The sequence below is a fragment of the Dreissena polymorpha genome, chromosome 6 (assembly GCF_020536995.1).
Source record: "Dreissena polymorpha isolate Duluth1 chromosome 6, UMN_Dpol_1.0, whole genome shotgun sequence".
Taxonomy (NCBI): Eukaryota; Metazoa; Mollusca; class Bivalvia; order Myida; family Dreissenidae; genus Dreissena; species Dreissena polymorpha.
Genome location: NC_068360.1, coordinates 45,918,643 through 45,939,060, shown reverse-complemented (window position 1 = coordinate 45,939,060; position 20,418 = coordinate 45,918,643). Strand labels below are relative to the sequence as shown.

Below are 20,418 nucleotides of genomic sequence, written 5' to 3'. Positions count from 1 at the left end.
CGAAAGTGAAAGTACAGTTTAAAAAAAAATGAATAAAGAGCGAAATTGTTGAAAACTTACGAAAATTTTAATTGATACTTACATAAGACCGTAAGACTGAACAAAATTATACTTAAATTTTAAATCATAACATGAAAGTTTACTTATAAAGCAAATTCTTCATTCATCCGCGGACTTCTTTGTGTCGTAGTCATAAATGCCTCCAAATGGAGGTGCGTGATGCGTCTAAGTATAGAGGTGATAATAACGTAGTGACGTCACCATCTATGTATAGAATGACAAAACTGACAGTTTTGGTTTACAGAAATCAACAAAGGAGGGATTCCTGAACTATCAAAGTTTCCAAGCTATACACACAGTTATTATCTGTGGTGATCTTTATTGGTTCTGTTTGTTTACTTGGATGGAACATGTGTGAACTTTTATAGAACTTTGAAAAGTCTATATCTGTCTATCTATAAGCAAAAATCAGCTATGGTATAATAAGATCAGATGTGCAAACAATGTCAAAGGGTTGTTAAATTAAAAATTTGAAGGCAATTATGCTGAAAAAATATGAAAGTTCCCATGCAAATTTAGTCTGTATATCGACAAGTGCCTGCCAATAAATGTCAAACTAGTAATACAAAACTTACCACAAGTACGTAAAAGCAATAAGTACCTGTTGTGATCATTTTTAGTAAGATAGTGTAATTCTAAACAGTAGCAAATAGCTTGTTTAGTAAATGCATAATGCAATTAATATGATTTCTTTTATATTGTGTTATTAATTAATTGGTTGTCACTTGTTAATCCATGATAAATGTTTTATGACTAGTACAAAACCAGCATTGTTAATTTTGTAAAAGGTAATAAAATAGCACCACTTTGTAATTTCATATACGTAAATATTCGTGTACTGTATATTGATGACAGTGTTTTAGTATTACTTATTTTGTAACTATTATTTTATGTGCAAATAAATGATGTGAAGTGTTTTGTATCTCCACACAATACCATATACCTTTTTCTATATGTACTGTGTTATGTGTTATTTGAATGTTTAAATAAAAAAATATGGATGTTATAACATGATGCATTCTAATATTTGCATTCAAATTGTAACTATAGAGCTAAGTGTATGCAGTTTAGACTGTGATTTAAGAATTGCTACAAAATGGCTAGTTTTTTAGTGGCGACAAAATTTAAACTATTCAACAATAGTTTGCGAAAGAAAATTAGAAACCTGCCAGATACCTGTATTTATTAAATATTTTAATTGCGAAACAAGTATGTTGTTATGCTGTTACACATAATTATACATTGATAATAAATAAGAAGACAATTAGCGGTGTTAACGTTTCCCAACAGTAAAAATCATTCTTCTGATGAAGTCAGTGGTATACAGACGAAAGCTCCAGGTATGGCTTTCAATACTTAGTGTGTGTTATTTGACAGTCTAAAACTTATTGGATTAAAAAAAATCTTGTCAAATTTGTCAATCAAAATTGATTTGACACATCACATGACTTTGATTATGTTAAATCAGTGTACTGTATGCTAAATGCAACTGCTTAAGCAAGCTGTAAAGTTCGTTGAGACGTTTGATGAAAAAAACTGTTTCCGGGGTAGGACCAGCACTTAGTGTCTATACATGTATGACGTACCATGACGTCGAAAGTCTACAAGACCTACTAGGTAGAACGAGAAATGTACTTCACCGACCCTTGAGTGTTAGCCAATCAGAAGACACCTTAAATCTGTTGCTTTTAGAGATATTTGACAATGAACATTATTAATATTATTATTTATACCAAATTATGCGACTATCGACCGCTTACTCATAGATATTGTGCGTATTTATTGACCTGACGTGGCGGAAGTAACCTCTGACTTATGCAAGTTATGGTTATTACAAAATACGATCAACGGGGAGGTTATTATACATTATTTATCCCGTTAATGTTTGGTAACTGTTTGGTTACCGTTGGGAATTTCCTACACAGTAATGCGCTGGACGGTCGTGATACTCCGCCCCGCATGAATAAATACTCACAATATGCTGAATAATTTTAATTTTAAAAAGGTAACAATTGAATCTTCTTCAAATTTGTATGTAATCTATTTTAATGCATTAAATACTTGAAACTTCTATGTGTTTTTTTTGCCATTCTGATATTTTTATTCATTTTTTCCTTAATTAAAAAAGAGATTTTAAACATTTATTATGAATAAATCTGAAGGATCAATAGACAAGTGTTTTGATTGGCTGTTCAGAAAATGTGTACGTCGAAGTACAAACATGTATGTCGAAGTACAAATTGTACTTTGACGTACAAACATATACTTTCAAGTGTATTTAATATGTGTATGTCGACGTACAATTGTTGTACTTCGACGTACATTTTTCTTTTTACTTAGTAGGTCTTCATGACTTTCAACCCAAATGGTACGCCATAGTATGTCTTTAGGGTTATCTCAAGAATGCTCCCACTTAAGGGATCAATACAGAGACCCCCCAGTGACTAAGCCAGTTAGCAGACACCCCATCCATTTTACCACAGCCACCGAACCAGCTTTAAATTCCTGTAGCTAGAAAAAAAAATAAGATGCTAGATCTTTAAGCTAGGAACATGTAACTCGTTTTAAGATTGATTTTTTAAGATGCATTACTTAATTATTGCAACAATTATAATATTTTGAACACATTATGTCCATATATTTATTAAAAATACATGGTTATCAAACAACTTAAAAAGCTTTTGCCCGTAAATTAGGTAGCACTTTTAATCATATTATTTTTGTAGTTTATGCAGAAGGCTGTTATGAAGTACTGAGTCGAAAGCTTTCGTGAAATCGCAGTATGCAACGTTCACACATCCGCCTTCATCTATTATTTCTGTCCATCTGTCTAATACCTGAAGTAACTGTAGTACTGTTGATCTTCCCGAGATAAAACCAAATTGCTTCTCACTGAATAACTATTTTTGCATGTGTTTCACTATATTTTCGCTTACAAAACTTTCCAGAACTTTACACAATATACATGTAAGCGAGACAGGTCTGTAATTTCCAGCATATTTCTTATCTCCTCTTTTATACAATGCGGTGATTTTGGCCTTTTTCCATGTCTCTGAGATACGTCCAGTATGAACTGACTTTTAAATGTATGATGTATAGTGACTTTGCCAGTCCAAGACATCTTTCATTTCTTGCATCATTTTGATTGTCTCTAAAAATCATCTGTGTTAAGTTAAACACATCTTTCATATAAAGACACTTTATTTTTATTGCTATTTTTTTCTTGAGCTGTTTACAGGGAAAGGATTGCCGTTCAACAATAAATAATTGCTATTTTATAAGACTGGAGACTACGGCGAAAAACTTGCGCGAATGCGGGTTACAATCAACTAAAAGTAGATGGAAAAACATTGGGAAAACCCCAGTGAGCTTTGATTCGTGTCAAGTTCTTTCTTACGTGTAACATATAAATATTGTTATTTCTTAAATTATTACAGCACATAATGCGTTTTAAGAAAAGTATAGATGTGGCGCTTCATACGAGAACAATATTGACTTTATGTCGTACTAATGATGAAAGTTTTTCATCAAATTACATTAAGATTTGAATAAGTATAGTGTGACCTTATCTTTTTACCGGCTTGATAATTACAGTACGCACCGGCATTTTTTTGGAAATCGAGGAAGATGAGTAAAAACAAACGAAAAGTAACGGTAGATGCAGATGACAGAAAAAAGCCTAGCGTATTTGAAAGACTAGGACCGAATGCAATAAAGAGACCAGTCGGCAAATATAACGACTCCGACTCGGATGTGTGTAACCTCTTTATTATAATTTCATGTCGTTGAATCCGAACCAAAGCGTTTTTCAATCATCACCTTTCGATTCTTTTATTTAATTTTTAAACACATATTTTTAAGTACAGTTCGAAAGGTAAATGTTACATTAAAATATGATTGTGCACATTATATTGCAACCCGGTATTTTTGTATTTTGTATCTGTTTTCTCTAAGGCCATTTAAGGGAGACTAATTGTAGTCAATTAGAATTTATTATTGATAGCGCTTTTTACGATATGACACACCAAAGACCTATAGATTACACAGATTGGAAACTTCGCGCCTTATCGGGCTATCTCTCGGCGGGGTCACGTGGTCGAGAAACTGATAAGAACACTTGGGATCAGCAGACGATTTATTCCATGAATCAATCGGAGTAGTACGGAGATAGCCGGTGTATCACGATTGCGATAAGATAGCGACGCGTCAGTAGCAACGGCTACGATTATCGAGAAAAGTTATGCGAAAATGTTACGGCGCTGTAGAAAGGCGGCTGTAACTTGGTAAAAAATGATCCGATTTTCATAAAAATTAAGTTTCATAGAAACATGAGTAATTATGTTTTTATAAAATCTCGATTTTATTTACCTACAATAAGAATTCATAATGCCGCGATCATTGAAGCAATTGCGCTAAGAACTTCCAAATCGCGGCGAGAATGCTGTTGAATAGTTTATTTGAAAGGCTTTTGCTGATAAAATATTCTTGTATAATTTGGTATTTCAGACAGTTAAAACCTTATAAAATATTATTATTTCAAAAAGGATAGATATATGTGGACACATAGATCTAGGTCTCTGATTAAAACAACATTACAGTATAATAAATGCTATGATCGTTCGATCCAAAAACGGTTTTAGTTCGACTTATTTCAATATTGATTGTGTAGATTTTTTTCAATTGTTTAATTCTCTTTTTATTGAGATTTAATTCATGAGTTATAGGTTATTAAAGTTTTGTTTGTAATCCAGTTTTTTTCTTTTGGTAATTAAATTAAGCTTTCAGTATCGTGGGCTAGGATTTCGCGAAAAGAAAAAAACAAAAACATTTCACGCGCGTGTTAATCGTCGGATCAATTAGCGAACTGAAGATGCTTTGTGTGTTTTTTCTTTACTCTTGAGAATTAATTAAAGGAAGGGATTCTTACTTCAATTATCAGTTTGCGTTGTTGATTGATTTTAATTGTGTGATCAGTGGCCGCGGCCGGCGAATTCATTCTTTATATGTCATTGTGATGTCCAATTAAGGTAAGTCTTTGTTGTGAATGTGTTAGATTTTAATATACTTGTTTATAATAGTACGTTATAAACACAATGAAATGCTGTATAAAACTGTTTAAAAAAAGGCTGTTCTCGATTGTGTATCTTATAAGTTGGACATACTAGTACATATTTTGGATTTTACATTTTTAAATTCTGTATCATTTGTGCAATCATGTCGCGTAACAGAGACCCTGATTTTTTCGCTTGGAGTGATAGTGATTTAGACCTCGATGAGCTTTTTGAAGGGGACTATACTGACAATGAATCTGTTTGTACTGATAAACATAGTGTTAGTGTTGATAAGAAAGATATATATGTGTGTCCAATTTGTTCACGAGAATACAAGACTATATATATTTCTTACTGTAAGAGGTTTTGCAATTACAAAACTAATAAATAAGAAAACTGAGAAAAGTGCAAAAAATGAAAAGAAAACATCCGCCAGCCTGAGAGATGCTTTAAAGTCACTGAATACCGGTAATTTGAAATAAACTGGGACTATAGGTCTGTACCAGAAGTTTAACATCAGGACTATCAGTATGGGAATATTGAAACTAATAACGTGTGCTCTGCTATTGCTTACGCTTTTAACAATGACAATTTGTGGTTTTTATAGTCATCTCACAGCTTTTGTGTTTTAATAGTAAGCTCACAGCTATCTGTTAAAATATGTTTGTATATTAACTTGCATGTGTAACATTGACAGGAAAACTGGTAATACTAATAAAATAAGATATTAAATGAGAATCTAAACCCATACATTGTACTTTCATCTAGTTCTTTTATTCATACCAAGATAAACATATTACCCAGAATAAAAATCTAAAAATCTTATTTCTTCAATTTGAGGTGAATAATGACAAAGTTTTTCACAATGAACCAAAGCACGTTTGACAACATGTGTGTATAATAGGGTAAAAGAGCTTAAAATTGTACCATCTTTGTACAAGGCCAAAATCCTTTAAAATGAACATTATCCTACAGTTTAATTAATTCATACCAAGATTAACATATCACCAAGCATAAAAATCTGACTTAATCTATTTGTGATGAAAAATGAAAAAGTTTATCAAAAAGAACAAAAACACGTTTGACAGCTATCTTGTACAACAGAAGAAAAGAGCTTAAAATTGTACCAACATTGTATAAGGCCAAATCCTTTAAATTGAATATTTTCTTGTAGTTTGTTTAAATCTATACTTAGATTAACATCTTGCCTAGCATAAAAATCTTACTTCAAATATATGGGATGAGAAATAAAATAGAAAAGTGTTTCAACAAAATACAAACCACTTGATTGAATGAAATAACAGTATAAATAGTACAAAGGCAAAATCCTTTAAAATACCTCATTTTCGTCTACTTTTTATAAATCATACATAGATTAACATCTCACCTAGCATAAAAAATCTTACGTTATCAATATGTGATGCTTAATGAAGAAGTTTATAGAAAAATGCTTCGGGCCTTTCAATTTTTCAAAAATTATCGAAAATGAACGAATCCAGTGTTCTCTTTCAAATTCCGATAAATTAATAATTAATTAGAATAATAACTACCAAAACCTAAAGAATTATCAAGACAGAAAATAAATACTTATTTCTTATCACACAAAAAATATTCAATATGTCTTTTTTCGGAGACCGACTTTGCTCACTACGTAAAGTTCGTAACGTTGCGCTTTCAGGCATTCATTGCTCTGCAAACTGACAACCGAGCGCTAAAAACACTAATTAACACATTAATATTGTTAATAACAATATCAAAATAATATAAACTAACCAGATCATGCTCAGAATACCCTACGACATCAAATATTAACGACTAATTACGAAGAATAATTGGTTGCTTTATAAGAAAATGGCCGACAGCAGCTGGAACAGGGAATAATCTACAGGTACACCGGCATCTCCAAAATCAATGTCACGTGACCCGCGTCCGCCGATAGATATTATCGCATATCGCTATAGCGGAGACGAGAGATTCCAATCTGTGTAATCTATAGGTCTTTGGACACACAAAGCAGTCCCAAAAAGTGCCTGTCAACCGGACAGGCTGATGGAAAAGTAAGCCTGTCCGGACAAAATTCACCTGATCGAACTGTCAGTTTATAACTGAATAAATTAGTAAAGTTTAACTTGTATTTATTGCAATGTGCAGCTTGTGTATAAGTACACTTGATAAAGTAAAACAAAACACTTGCGTGTTTAAGTGATTACAGTGTATGATGGAAAACAGCTTTAAATTGTAGCCAGATTCAAAGGAAAAGATATATTTGTATAGGGATCGGATGCATGTAGTAGGCTATTTTATAAGATTAATTCGCAATATTGAGGGTTGAAAAAGTCTGGGGACAAGAAGGCCTTACATCAAAATGCTTAATTTTCGAAGACTTTCAGGAGAAACTGTACGATTGAAAAGAATCGTGTTTAACTCGCAGATTGAAACAAGTTTCTGCTTGTGTGCATTCTTGGTTCCAAAGTTAACTGTGATGTTTCCATAATCCTGTTTAAAAGTTTACAGTTTGGCTTCATATTGATTGTTTTGATATGGCACAGTAATATGTCGAACAAATGAAATTGACGTTTTCGAAAAACAACAAATGGAGAGCACTCTTAAGAACTAGTGACGCGTTTGTGTTCTTAATGACAAAAAGGCTCGACATTCATGAAAAGAGTGATTCTAATGGGGTGTTTTCGTTCTTTTGGCAAGTATCAGACTTTTCAGTATTTAGTCATAATTTCTTTGGCCTGTCACAAGGACCAGCGATATTAGAAACTTCGCCGGACCATAAAGAATTTTGGCGGACAAGACCGGCAGTCCGGCCTTTTCTGGAAGCCTGCAAAGGTGGGGATCCCCCCCCCCTATGCGCTTTTTACGATATGACACACAAAGGTGGGGATCCCCCCCTACACATCACCCCCCCCCCCCCCCCCCCCCCTTCCGCAGTGCTTTATCCGAAAATCCTAGTGAAAGGCCTTAAATTGGCTTAATTTGTCGTTAAGAGCATTCTTTCTTGGGACAGCTTTTGTTCAACAACATGATTATTATCCTCCAATTACCTTGAGTCGAGCATGACCCAAAGTCTATCACTTTGTTTATATTGAAAACGCGGCTCTCGTGATGACGTCACACGCATGCTCTCCGAGTATTTTGTTTTACTAACATAGCTACGCTTGAAATTAATTATAGACATGACTTAAATAAGGGAAAACAGTTTAATTGCATTTATAAATCTTACTTCAACTGAAATAATCCAAATGTATGCCTATTGCGTGCATTTTTTTCGGTACTCTTCATTAAACTTGCTCATTAATTGCAGACCACTGCGCAAGAGTCAACTCATTATTATATGTACAAGGATTTCAATAGACGCAGAATCCTGCGTTTTGACGCGAGCAAATTAAAAATGACTCATTTTTGACGCAACCCTTTTTTCTGCTGTGCCTCATTTTGACGCGTCGAAAATTTGACCCGTCCGTCAATCAGTTAACATCTCGAGTTCCATGGTAATAAATCCCGCTGTGCTCCTAATTGAAATTAATGTTTCAGTATTTCAAAGACCTAGATAACATTATCTATAGGTCTTTGAGTATTTGAAACTCGGCCTATTATCGAGGAAATACCCCGGGCGTTGTTTATCTTATCTCATCTCTTCCAATACACATGTCACCGTCTAAATAGTGCGTGCCCACTAACTGCGTATTAAGCAGCAGTTGTTACGTGATAATTGATTGACCATTCGAAAATTGCAGGTTTTTTGCAGACTTTTCAGACGGCACGGTTAAAGAAAGTCGGCAAAATTAATTAAAGTAATAGTAACCATATTTATCAAAGGTCTATTAATAGTAACATATATGCCGGAATTTTGTTTGAACAAATTGCGAACGTTGTTTTTTTTTTAAATTCTTGAGCACTTTTTTGTGTCAATGTTGCTCATTAGAAGATCGACCGATAAAACGGAAACTTGTTAAACGGTAAATAGAAGATAGTAAAAAAGATAAATTAATCTTTCAGTTACTCTAAATTTGTTCAGTGAATCGAATTTTCGAAGTTTTGTTGACCTCATATGCCTATTGCAATGGAGTACTCTCGCTTTTCGGGTGTGACCTCTCGACTCAAGGTAAACAACGCGCGTAGTATATGTCATTGCGGTGTGCATGGAACTATCGGCTTTGTGTGGTTGAACACGATGTAAATAAACACTTTTGACATGGATTTTACGGGAATGAAATTAATCTTTTTAGGTACCTCGTTTATTGCAGGATTGTTTGAATTAATTCAGAAATTATTTTAGTTGTTTCCTTAACCGCTCGACTCAAGGTAATTGGATGATACAACTTTTTATTATGGCATGATACAGTTTGACAGAAGGAATTTTAAAACTGTGTATAACAGTATGTGACATCAAAGTGAGAGTGATATTTGTCACTACTATGAATTTTTTTATTTATTATTATTATTTATATATATATATATATAGTCTTTATTAACCTCGTCCATAGGTATGTGCAGGTTGAAGCCATCCTGCTCCATACCTTACAAAAGACTGTGTTAGTAGCTCAAGATTAATATATATATAGATATACATATACATAGACATTGCAAAAAATCATACACAAATTCAGTACATTATAATACAAGTATTATAATAAAAGTACATGCACAAATAACACATATAATTTTTATCTATCTGGGAGGTTAATAAAGATTAATGTATATGTAAATACACAAATTTAAAAAGTTTGAAGAAAAAATGAAAAACTATGAAAAAATCTTGATGTTTCAGGGAGATTATTATTGTCATAATATTGTCATGATATTAGTGTAATTTTGCACATAATTTGTTGGGAAATACTCAAAGAAAATTGTCATATGGTGAAATAGATACCTAAATTATTTTGTTGTGAAACAAATTATTTTGTTGACATGTGAAAGGTAAACCTTGTAATGGAATTATTAATGATTATTTTAAAGTTGTCAAATGTGTCTTGATGATGCAGGAGGTTGTACATCGGTGCAGAAACTGGGATACCACAGGCACCTGTTCATATGGAAAGGCATGCAAGTTTCTGCATGATCCCAAATCAAAACTGTATGTATCAGAAATCTAGAATTAGTTCTTGATCGTTTTCTTGCTGTCAGACATTTCTATATATCGAAATATATACAAGAAGTTTACACTAAACTCTCATTCGTCTGGCTGCCTGTGAAATTTTTTAAATACCTGAAGTTACAAGTATGAAATTGTATATAACTGATTGCAATATTATTTTAATCAGCATCCATAAGTCTCTTTTTCAATATGAATACATGTAACAGTATTATTTAAATCAGCATCCATATGTCTCTTTTTCAGCATGCTTATTCACATCTTATGTTTGAATGAATTAAAAAGAAACTATAAAATTTCTGTTTCAAAATATTTCATATTTGATTGTGGATAAATATTCCACGAGCTAAAAAGTTAAACACAGATAACTTGTATGACTTTATCCCTGAGACTTTCTATTTTATTGAGGTTGGCAGTTACATCTTTTTGTTGGAAGTATAAATATTAATTGTAGGATTTATGCTTAAATGGGCAAACTTCTCATCTGATGTTAGTACAAAGTTTGCGATATCCGATAGAAACCTTGTTCTTTGTTAAAATTATGTTTCCATATTGAAGTGGAAAAGATGAAAGTCAAGAGGATCTGCGTCTGCGTGTAAAACACAAAGGTCAGAAGCGTGATTCCAGACCCAGTGATTCTGAAGATTCTGCAGAAAAAGGTAACTGAAAATCTGCTGTATTTTTAGTGAGGAAAATTAAAATTTAAGTATAAGAATCTTTTTATAAATATGTTTATGGCAGTGTTTTCAGACAGAGAATATACATGAATTCACTATGAATTCATTATTAACTTATATCAAGTTGTTTAAGAAACTAACGGTATGTCCCTGGTGTTGGTTTCATACTAGGACTTCACACCTCTTAGAATCTATGTGACTCTGGCCTGTGCTGTTGTTGTTCAGACTAGGACTTTACACATCTTATAATCTATGTGACCTTGGCCTGTGTTGTTGTTGTTCAGACTAGGACTTTACACATCTTATAATCTATGTGACCTTGGCCTGTGTTGTTGTTCAGACCAGGACTTCACACCTCTTAGAATCTATGTGACCCTGGCATGTGTTGTTGTTGTTCAGACTAGGACTTTACACCTCTTATGATCTATGTGACCCTGGCCTGTGTTGTTGTTGTTCAGACTAGGACTTCACACATCTTAGATTCTATGTGACCCTGGCCTGTGTTGTTGTTCAGACTAGGACTTTACACCTCTTATAATCTATGTGACCTTGGCCTGTGTTGTTGTTCAGACTAGGACTTTACACCTCTTATAATCTATGTGACCCTGGACTGTGTTGTTGTTGTTGTTCAGACTAGGATTTTACACCTCTTAGAATCTATGTGACCCTGGCCTGTGTTGTTGTTCAGACTAGGACTTCACACCTCTTAGAATCTATGTGACCTTGGTCTGTGTTGTTGTTCAGACTAGAACTTAACACCTCTTATAATCTATGTGACCTTGGCCTGTGTTGTTGTTCAGACTAGGACTTCACACCTCTTATAATCTATGTGACCCTGGCCTGTGTTGTTGTTGTTCAGACTAGGATTTTACACCTCTTATAATCTATGTGACCCTGGCCTGTGTTGTTGTTTAGACTAGGACTTCACACCTCTTAGAATCTATGTGACCCTGGCCTGTGTTGTTGTTGTTCAGACTAGGATTTTACACCTCTTATAATCTATGTGACCCTGGCCTGTGTTGTTTTTCAGACTAGGACTTCACACCTCTTATAATCTATGTGACCCTGGCCTGTGCTGTTGTTGTTCAGACTAGGATTTTACACCTCTTATATTCTATGTGACCCTGGCTCATGTTGTTGCTGTTGTTGTTCAGACTAGGACTTTACACCTCTTATAATCTATGTGACCCTGGCCTGTGTTGTTGTTCAGACTAGGACTTCACACCTCTTATAATCTATGTGACCCTGGCCTGTGTTGTTGTTGTTGTTCAGACTAGGATTTTACACCTCTTAGAATCTATGTGACCCTGGCCTGTGTTGTTGTTAAGACTAGGATTTTACACCTCTTAGAATCTATGTGGCCCTGGCCTGTGCTGTTGTTGTTCAGACTAGGATTTTACACCTCTTATAATCTATGTGACCCTGGCTCATGTTGTTGCTGTTGTTGTTCAGACTAGGACTTTACACCTCTTATAATCTATGTGACCCTGGCCTGTGTTGTCGTTCAGACTAGGACTTCACACCTCTTATAATCTATGTGACCCTGGCCTGTGTTGTTGTTGTTGTTCAGACTAGGATTTTACACCTTAGAATCTATGTGACCCTGGCCTGTGTTGTTGTTCAGACTAGGACTTTACACCTCTTAGAATCTATGTGACCCTGGCCTGTGTTGTTGTTGTTCAGACTAGGATTTTTCACCTCTTAGAATCTATGTGACCCTGGCCTGTGCTGTTGTTCTTGTTCAGACTAGGATTTTACACCTCTTAGAATCTATGTGACCCTGGCCTGTGTTGTTGTTCTTGTTCAGACTATGATTTTACACCTGTTATAATCTATGTGACCCTGGCCTATGTTGTTGTTGTTGTTCAGACTAGGATTTTATACCTCTTATAATCTATGTGACCCTGGCCTGTGTTGTTGTTGTTGTTGTTCAGACTACGAGGAGAAGCTAGAGCTGGAGCGTGAACGTCAGGCGTTGAAGAGGCAGCTGAGTCAGCTGGAGGACGATGATAAAGACTTACGGGAGAATTTCCGCATTGAGTCCAGGCTCCAGAAGGTACAAAAGGTTCTTTTGCCTTACAAGTGTTTTTTTGGTCAAATTTGGGGCTGGTATTTGACCATTTATGTCAAAAATTACAGATTTTTTACTGCATTGAATTCCAAATTAAAGGTTTCCAAAAAGAAAAAGTGAAATACAACACTATTTTCCAACCCAGCTATATGGTTGAACCGTAGTAAATAAAATAAAAATACTTATGATATTTCCTTATCCAATGGGCCCGGCCCAATGCCAAAAATGGTGGGGAAAACACTGGGAGCTCTTTTGTTAAAGTAACTTTTGTTTAAGTATTTTGGAGTCCACTTACCCTTTCTTAAAGTTTTCACTACTTTTGACTTTTTATTTATGTGTGTATTTAAGCGCCACAACAGCAGCAGTACTTGTTAAACTCAGGTGTGCGACCCAAGGCCACTGTGGCACTCTTATGATATATACATTTATCATTATAGTAAGAGTGAGAGCTCAATAAGCTATATTTCAGCTTGATTCTGTTGAAAGCAATGGCTGTTTTTTATCAAAGGTCTTGTGACTGAATATGACTGAAATTGAATGTTGAAAAGAGCTTTTGACTTCCTGAAAACAAGCAAAAGAGGCCAGGATATTGTACATGCAGTAACTTGAATGGCTGCCTGCCCTCAGTAATTCTAGAAAGACCCTCTTTGTCAGAAAAAGTTCATTTTGTAGTTGGCTGGCCACTTAATAGGAATTCGGGCCATAAATAGTTCTGAGATTAGTAGACCTGGTGGCCAGTAATAGTTGTGGGGCGTAAATGTATTTTTGTTTCAATGTCAGTTTTCTTTTTTGGATTTTAGGTCAGCAGCTCTGAGTCTGACAGTTCTGGAGATAGCCGCAGTCGCAGTAAAACCAGGAAGCAATCGTAAGAAATATAGACGTTATCTATTTATTTTTTAATCTATGCAAGATAGAAATAATAATTATTATCTTTTTTATGTTATATTATTACACATCACTTCACCCATTTTAAAATCCAATCTACCCATCCCTGCATAGTTTGAATATGTCATGATGTTGGAATAATACCGTAAATTTGCAACCATAAGTCGACCTAAAAACGCTCCCAAAATTGACTTTAAAAGTCAACTCGACTTAGGGATGAAGTACTAAATAAAAAAATTAAAAAAACATATTTCTATGCCCTTTTTTTTTTAAAGTAATAAATCTCCGAAGCGAAGGAATGATGACTGTTTATGGTAAGGCCGACTCGTCTTTTACTTAAATGTCCGCCGATAACAAAATACTCCTGTTTACATTGGTTTTTAATTCATTAATCTTCGTAATAAGTCCAATTAAAAACATGTAAAAATAACTTCGAAAATATTAAAGATTTGTGACATACGGTAAAGTGGCGAAAATTGTACATAGCAATTTGTCTATTGATACATCGTCCGTTGTCTGCTAAGAACAATAGAAAATCGACTGCTGACACTTGTACCCATTTAAAGTTAATCCGTGTAAATACAAACTGTCAACAGGTGCAGGTGTCTTTATGCCACCAATTATCGCTTCTCGGCCTTAAATTTTGACTAAGATCAAAGTGTAAAGTGTAGTGTTGGCATCCTTTCGATCATTTGTCTTTATTGCGTCACGCCTAAAATAGTTATCCCTTAATGACATGCACAACAGTTCTGCTACAAACTACTTCGGACCAATAAAAAATTACTCTATCGTTGGATACGCCTTTAACCAATCGCTATTGTTCAACTTCACATGGTATATTTTTTGATTGGATGAAGGTGTGGTTTCGTTGATTTATTCACAACTGTCCCACAATTAATGCATAATCGTTACATAAATAAATAGATCTTATCTGAGTGAAGATTTCATTCATTGTTTGATTATAATAATATTACGCACTCACCCTGGATTATTAAAAAGTGTAATTGGACATATTAAATACACAATGACTTTCAATTATCTGCTAAGTATTATTAGATAAGACGTTTTTCCAGAATGCAGAAAATATTCCTCGGGTATCTTGTGATTTATGAATATGTATATAACAGTCGAAAAGCGAGCGATGCGAGTGTTGGTAAATTCATGTGTTTCACGCATATTGGCGAAAGCGTTGTTGATTATTTGAGAGCAAGTTACAATTATTTTGACCATATAATGAATTTCTGCATTCAAGATTTAACTGAATTTTCACATCAATAGCACTAACATTTGAATACAAAAATATCTGCTCATAATGAAAACGCTGAAAGTTATAACGTTACATGGGATACTAATTTTGATTTGAATGTGAAATATATATTAAATTCAAAATAATCAATGATATGTTATTATGATTTTGAACAATAAAATATATTTTTCGTGATAATAAATAATTGAAACGTTGAATGTTTCGTTTTAAATATATTCTTATTATTTATATCCCAAAAAATGTCAACTGCCAGTACAAAAGCCCTCAGAACCATGACTAAAACATCACTTAAACATGTCCTAGATATTGAGGAAATTTACCCCCGACTTATGGCAGAGTCAAGGCAAAAAACAAGTTTTTCTAGCCACATTATGCCCCTCGACTTATGGCCGAGGTAGACTTATGGCCGCGAATGTACGGTATATATCCAGATCTGGCTATAATTCTAAATGTGCCCTATGTATATATTATATGCTAGAAACTCAGGTTTACCGAAAAATGAAAAATCCATATCAGGGCATAATTGCTCAGCGCTTAGTAAAATATATGAACACAAATGAATTTTGTTAAGTGCTTGATTTTGTCAATAAAATCTGCAAATACTACTATTGTGTTGTTTAAATAACCATAGGTTTGTTGAATATCATGCAAAAAATAACATAGGCATCTTTTATGTTATAGTTTATACTACGTTAAAAAAAACTCCGCCTTGGGCCATTGTTCAAATCCATCTCCTTTGGGGGCAATATTTCCTATAAAACCTCACAGGTGCATATCATAGTTATATAATACCCCCCCACACACACATAGTTATATAATACCCCCCCACACACATAATTATATAATACCCCCCCCACACACACACATAGTTATATAATACCCCCTCCCCCCCACACACACATAGTTATATAATACCCTCCCCCACACACACATAGTTATATAATACCCCCCCCCCCCCCCCCCACACACACACACCTTTGCACGAATGTCCCTTAGATCTGGTTAAAGCAGTTTAACACAGTATAAACATTAATGGAACTCTTACCAAACTTGCTTAAAAGTATTAAAATTATTTATAAAATGTAGTTAACTATTGAAAAAAACTTGGATTTAGCAGAATAACAATACATACATGTATGAGCCTGTGCGTAGGAAAACTAGGCTAAATATAAAGTATCATCCCAGATTTTATGTAATTTTCTTCGTTTAAAGGAAGTCACTTTTCAATGAAAATCCAGTCTAGGCAGAAAGTATCTTTCTTGATTTGCTTGTGTGAAATGCTTAGGCTAATCTGAGATGTTACTTTACGCCCATGCATTAATCCATGTTTTCCCAGAAACTGAATTAAGTTTAGAATAGCTTTAAGACTCTAAATGAATATATTGTATAGCTTTCAAAATTCTCTTTTCATGTAGCACATTGCCATATTTGAATTCTTAATTGTTCACTATGCTAGCATTTGTTGTCATTTTACTTTGAATATTTACCATTCTAGGAAGAAAAAGAAGAAAAGGAAGCAAGATTCAAAGTCCACAACAAAACTGAAGCTTCCCAGCCCTGGCCCAGGGTAAATGAAACCTCATTTTTACATGAATAAACTTGTTTGAGAACAATTGCTTTGTTTAGTAAAAATCATTCTACTGCATTTTTAATACAGAAGGTGATTTGAGTGTTGTTTTTTTTAAATCAGGAAATCAACACAAACATTTCAATATCAGTGTTTTGTTTCCTTATTAAATTTTTTTGGAGAACAATATGGACGTTATAATTATTTTATTATATTCAGTGAAAAAATGTCTCCATGTTATTCTGACATTAAAAGAAACTGATTTAGTCATTAAAGAAGTTTTTCACAAGGGACTTCCATCAGACTTAAAAAAGTTCATAGCTTGATTTGATGCATTTTTTTTTTAAATTTAATATGAAGATTTCTAGAAGAAGGTTGAATTTTTGTCAGCACTCATATTTAATTTAGATGAAGTGATATCTCCTAAAATTACTTAAAGCCTTTAAAACTTGATGAAGTTCAGCGCTTGACATACAATTTTTAATGCAACTGTTCAATCAGACTTGTGTCCAAATATTTTACTAAACCAATGTTACTTGTCTTGTCTGTAAAATGTAACTTTTCATATACTATGAAAGTTTTCAGTAATTTTACAATATCTATAGTGATATTTGCTCAGAAGATTTATATTAAAAATCATTTATAACCATCATGAAGGAAGTCTGCTTATAGTGCCTACATGTCAAGCCCTAAAGTTGTATGCATCTGAGCTATTAATATTCAAGTTAGAGTAGTGAAAGTGAAGTCAGTTAAAAACACACTTGCTTATAAACAAGCTTTGAGTCTATGTTACACACTTAGTACTCTTTCCTCTTACCAGTATTGATAGCGATGACCATCAGAAAAAGCACAAGAAGAAGTCAAAGAAGAAGCACAGTCGGGCCGATTCCCTGTCAAGCCTCGACCGATCCTCGGAACCAGAACAAAAAGGACGCAAACTTCTGAGCCCTTTGAAATTCAAGAATAAAAAGCCCCTAGTGAGTAACGCCATTCAGGGATTTCACTCTGATGATGAACCAGACGTCACTCCACAACCACCAAAAATGAAGCTGACCATGCCGTCAAGGTCGCCTCCTCTGGGTATCATAGTGCCTCCCTTGCCACCAAGAATTAGGTCAACCAGGTCACGGTCATTGTCCAGCGGGGAAGGGCGCAGGGGTGAAAAAATTAAGGCCATGAGCTTAGTGTCTCCTGTAAAAAAGAAAAAAGCTGAGAGAAGAGCATCACCAGAGTTTGAGAGGGAATCCAAAATTGAAAAGGTCCGAGGGTCACGAAAACAGACAAAGTCAAGGTCACCCAGTTTTGAAAAGTCGTTGTCATTTTCTCCGGATGGTAAAAAGGCCAGGAAAGCGGAGAAAAAGAAAAAAAAGAAGGATGCTGAAACTCTTGATAAGTCGAAAGACACCTCGCTGGAAAGGTCAAGAGGTTATGAGAGCCGTGACAGGGAGCTGAGTCCATTGTCAGACTTCAGGTCAAACTCACCCGTGAAAAAGAAGAAGAAAGACAAAAAGAACAAGGACAAGAAGAAAGATAGAGCTCCGTCTCCTCTTAGAGAGGAGGTTGTTATATCAAAAAAGAAGAAGGATAAAATGAAGGCAAGAGATAGGTCTATGTCGCCAGTCCCTAAGAAGTCCTTGGAAAAAAGGAGTCTGGATCGATCACATGACCGCAAGGAATTAGGTAAGCTCAGGAATTTGTTTTGCTAATTTAAGAGCCATGATAAGAAGTTTCTTTTAAGAAATAGCCTTATTATTATGCCAAATTGTCGTACTTTCTTCCTTAACAAAAATGTAGCGATTTTATGTATGGGTCGTTACATAAAAGACAATTTAATTTTTCAGAGCTCTGTCGGAAAAGAAGTTCAGTGGATGAACAATTGTAAAAAAAAAAGTTTAATTGGAAAATTAAAACACCTTTTCTGTTGATTGTATAAAAAAAAACAGTAGCATTACAAAAGCAATTTTGTGTACTGGTTAGAAATCTCTGGTATTTTATGAATGGGAGGTTTCTATTTAAATGCTGTTGTGTGTTTTACTAGCTCACATGTGCGATGTACATGGTGAGCTTGTGGGACTGACTGCCTTTTGTGCGTTGTTCAGAGTTGTAAATATTTTATTCAAAACATCTCCTAAACCACTCGACAGATTTTAATAACACTTTACAGGCATGATGCACGGGTGGCCATCTTTGAAAGTTGTACATATCATTCTGGTCCGGGGAATGCGTATGTCACTCAGCCTACAGCTTTGTTATTTGGTGTGTGAAAGTTGTCGTGTACAAACATTAATAAAATATTTGCCATGTAAGATCATATAGTGGTCCTCTACTTAGTTTGTTTAAATCATACCCCTTGGGTCAATATTGACCCTCTCTAGGGTTGTGTAGGTGAAATGTTTTTTATTGACTAAAATAGTATAATAATAATTAAAAAATTCTTTGAAACAAAAAAAGCTTTTTTATGCACCCATTAAGGTGGCATATAGAAGTCCTTCAGTCTTTTCGTCTGTCTGTCAATCTGGCATTCCGTTTTCTGAAGTTTTTTTTAGCTCACCTGCTCTAAACACTCTAGAGGCCACATTAATTGTCCGATCTTCATGAAACTTGGTCAGAAGTTTTGCCCCAATGAAATCTCGGTTGAGTTCGAAACTGGGTTGTGCCGGGTCAAAAACTAGGTCAAAAAAAGGAGAAAACTTGTAGACACTGTAGAAGTCACATTTCATGCCCAATCTTCATGTTACTTTGTCAAAATGTTTGTCTTAATGATATGTTGGTTGAGTTCAAAAGTGGTTCCGGTCGGTTGAAAAACATGGCCGCCAGTGGGCGGGGCAGTTTTCCTTATTTGGCTATAGAGAAACCTTGTTAACACTCTAGAAGTCACAATTTTTGCCCAATCATCATGAAAGTTGGTCAAAACATTGGTTTTATTGATATCTCGGACGAGTCCGAAAATGGTCCAGATCGGTGACAAAACATGGCCGCCAGTGGGCGGGGCATTTTTCTCTATATGTATATAGTGAAAAGATGTGAACACTCTAGAAGTCACATTTTTGGCCATATTTTCATATGAATTTTGGTCAGAACATTTGTTTCCTTGATATGAGAGTTGAGTTCGAAAATAGTTCCAGTCAGTTGAATAATATGGCCGCCGGGGGGGCAGTTATTCTTATTTGGCTTTAGAGAAACCATGTAAATACTTTTTTTTATCATATTTATATTGTAAAAAAAGCTTGTGAACACTCTAGAAGTCCCCTTTTTTTGCCCAATCATCATGAAACTTGGTGAAAAGATTGGTTTACTATATATCACATAATTAATGCCATAATTATTGCCTTTAGATTGTCCATATTTTCATTATATTATACAAAATCCTTGTAAACACTCTAGAGGTCAAAATTTTGTTTCAGATTTTATGAATCTTGGTCATAATATTTATATTTGTAAGCAAAGTTTGATGTTTGGTAAGGGGGGTCAACTCAAAATATAGGTCACCAGGTCAAATCTTACAAAAACAAAATCACTCCATATGCCATAGTTTTGGTTCAATAATGATGAAACTTGACCAGGATGTTTGTCTGGATAATATCTAGGTCAGGTTTGACGTTTGGTAAAGATTGAATGAACCGACTCCTCTCAGGTGAACGAACTAGGGCCATCTTGGCACTCTTGTAACACAATGCTTTCAGATATTGAACTTTTTAATATTTGAGTCTTCCTACATGACCTACAGTTGATGTGT

The 20,418-nt window shown here is 34.6% G+C and overlaps 1 protein-coding gene across 3 annotated transcripts in view; it reads left to right on the top strand.

The window, feature by feature from the left end:
* Positions 1-3,625: 3,625 nt before the first annotated feature.
* Positions 3,626-20,418, top strand: part of LOC127835345 (zinc finger CCCH domain-containing protein 13-like) — a 59,761-nt gene continuing 42,968 nt past the window's right edge. For 2 of the 3 annotated variants that reach the window (XM_052361724.1, XM_052361723.1), the window contains exons 1-7: positions 3,626-3,813; positions 10,106-10,197; positions 10,774-10,874; positions 12,827-12,948; positions 13,764-13,828; positions 16,611-16,682; positions 17,503-18,362. In XM_052361724.1, coding sequence (XP_052217684.1) covers positions 3,688-3,813; positions 10,106-10,197; positions 10,774-10,874; positions 12,827-12,948; positions 13,764-13,828; positions 16,611-16,682; positions 17,503-18,362 — 1,438 coding nt within the window. In that variant the 5' untranslated portion in view covers positions 3,626-3,687. The remainder of the gene's footprint in view (positions 3,814-10,105; positions 10,198-10,773; positions 10,875-12,826; positions 12,949-13,763; positions 13,829-16,610; positions 16,683-17,502; positions 18,363-20,418) is intronic. The other variant, XM_052361725.1, reaches the window with a different exon arrangement.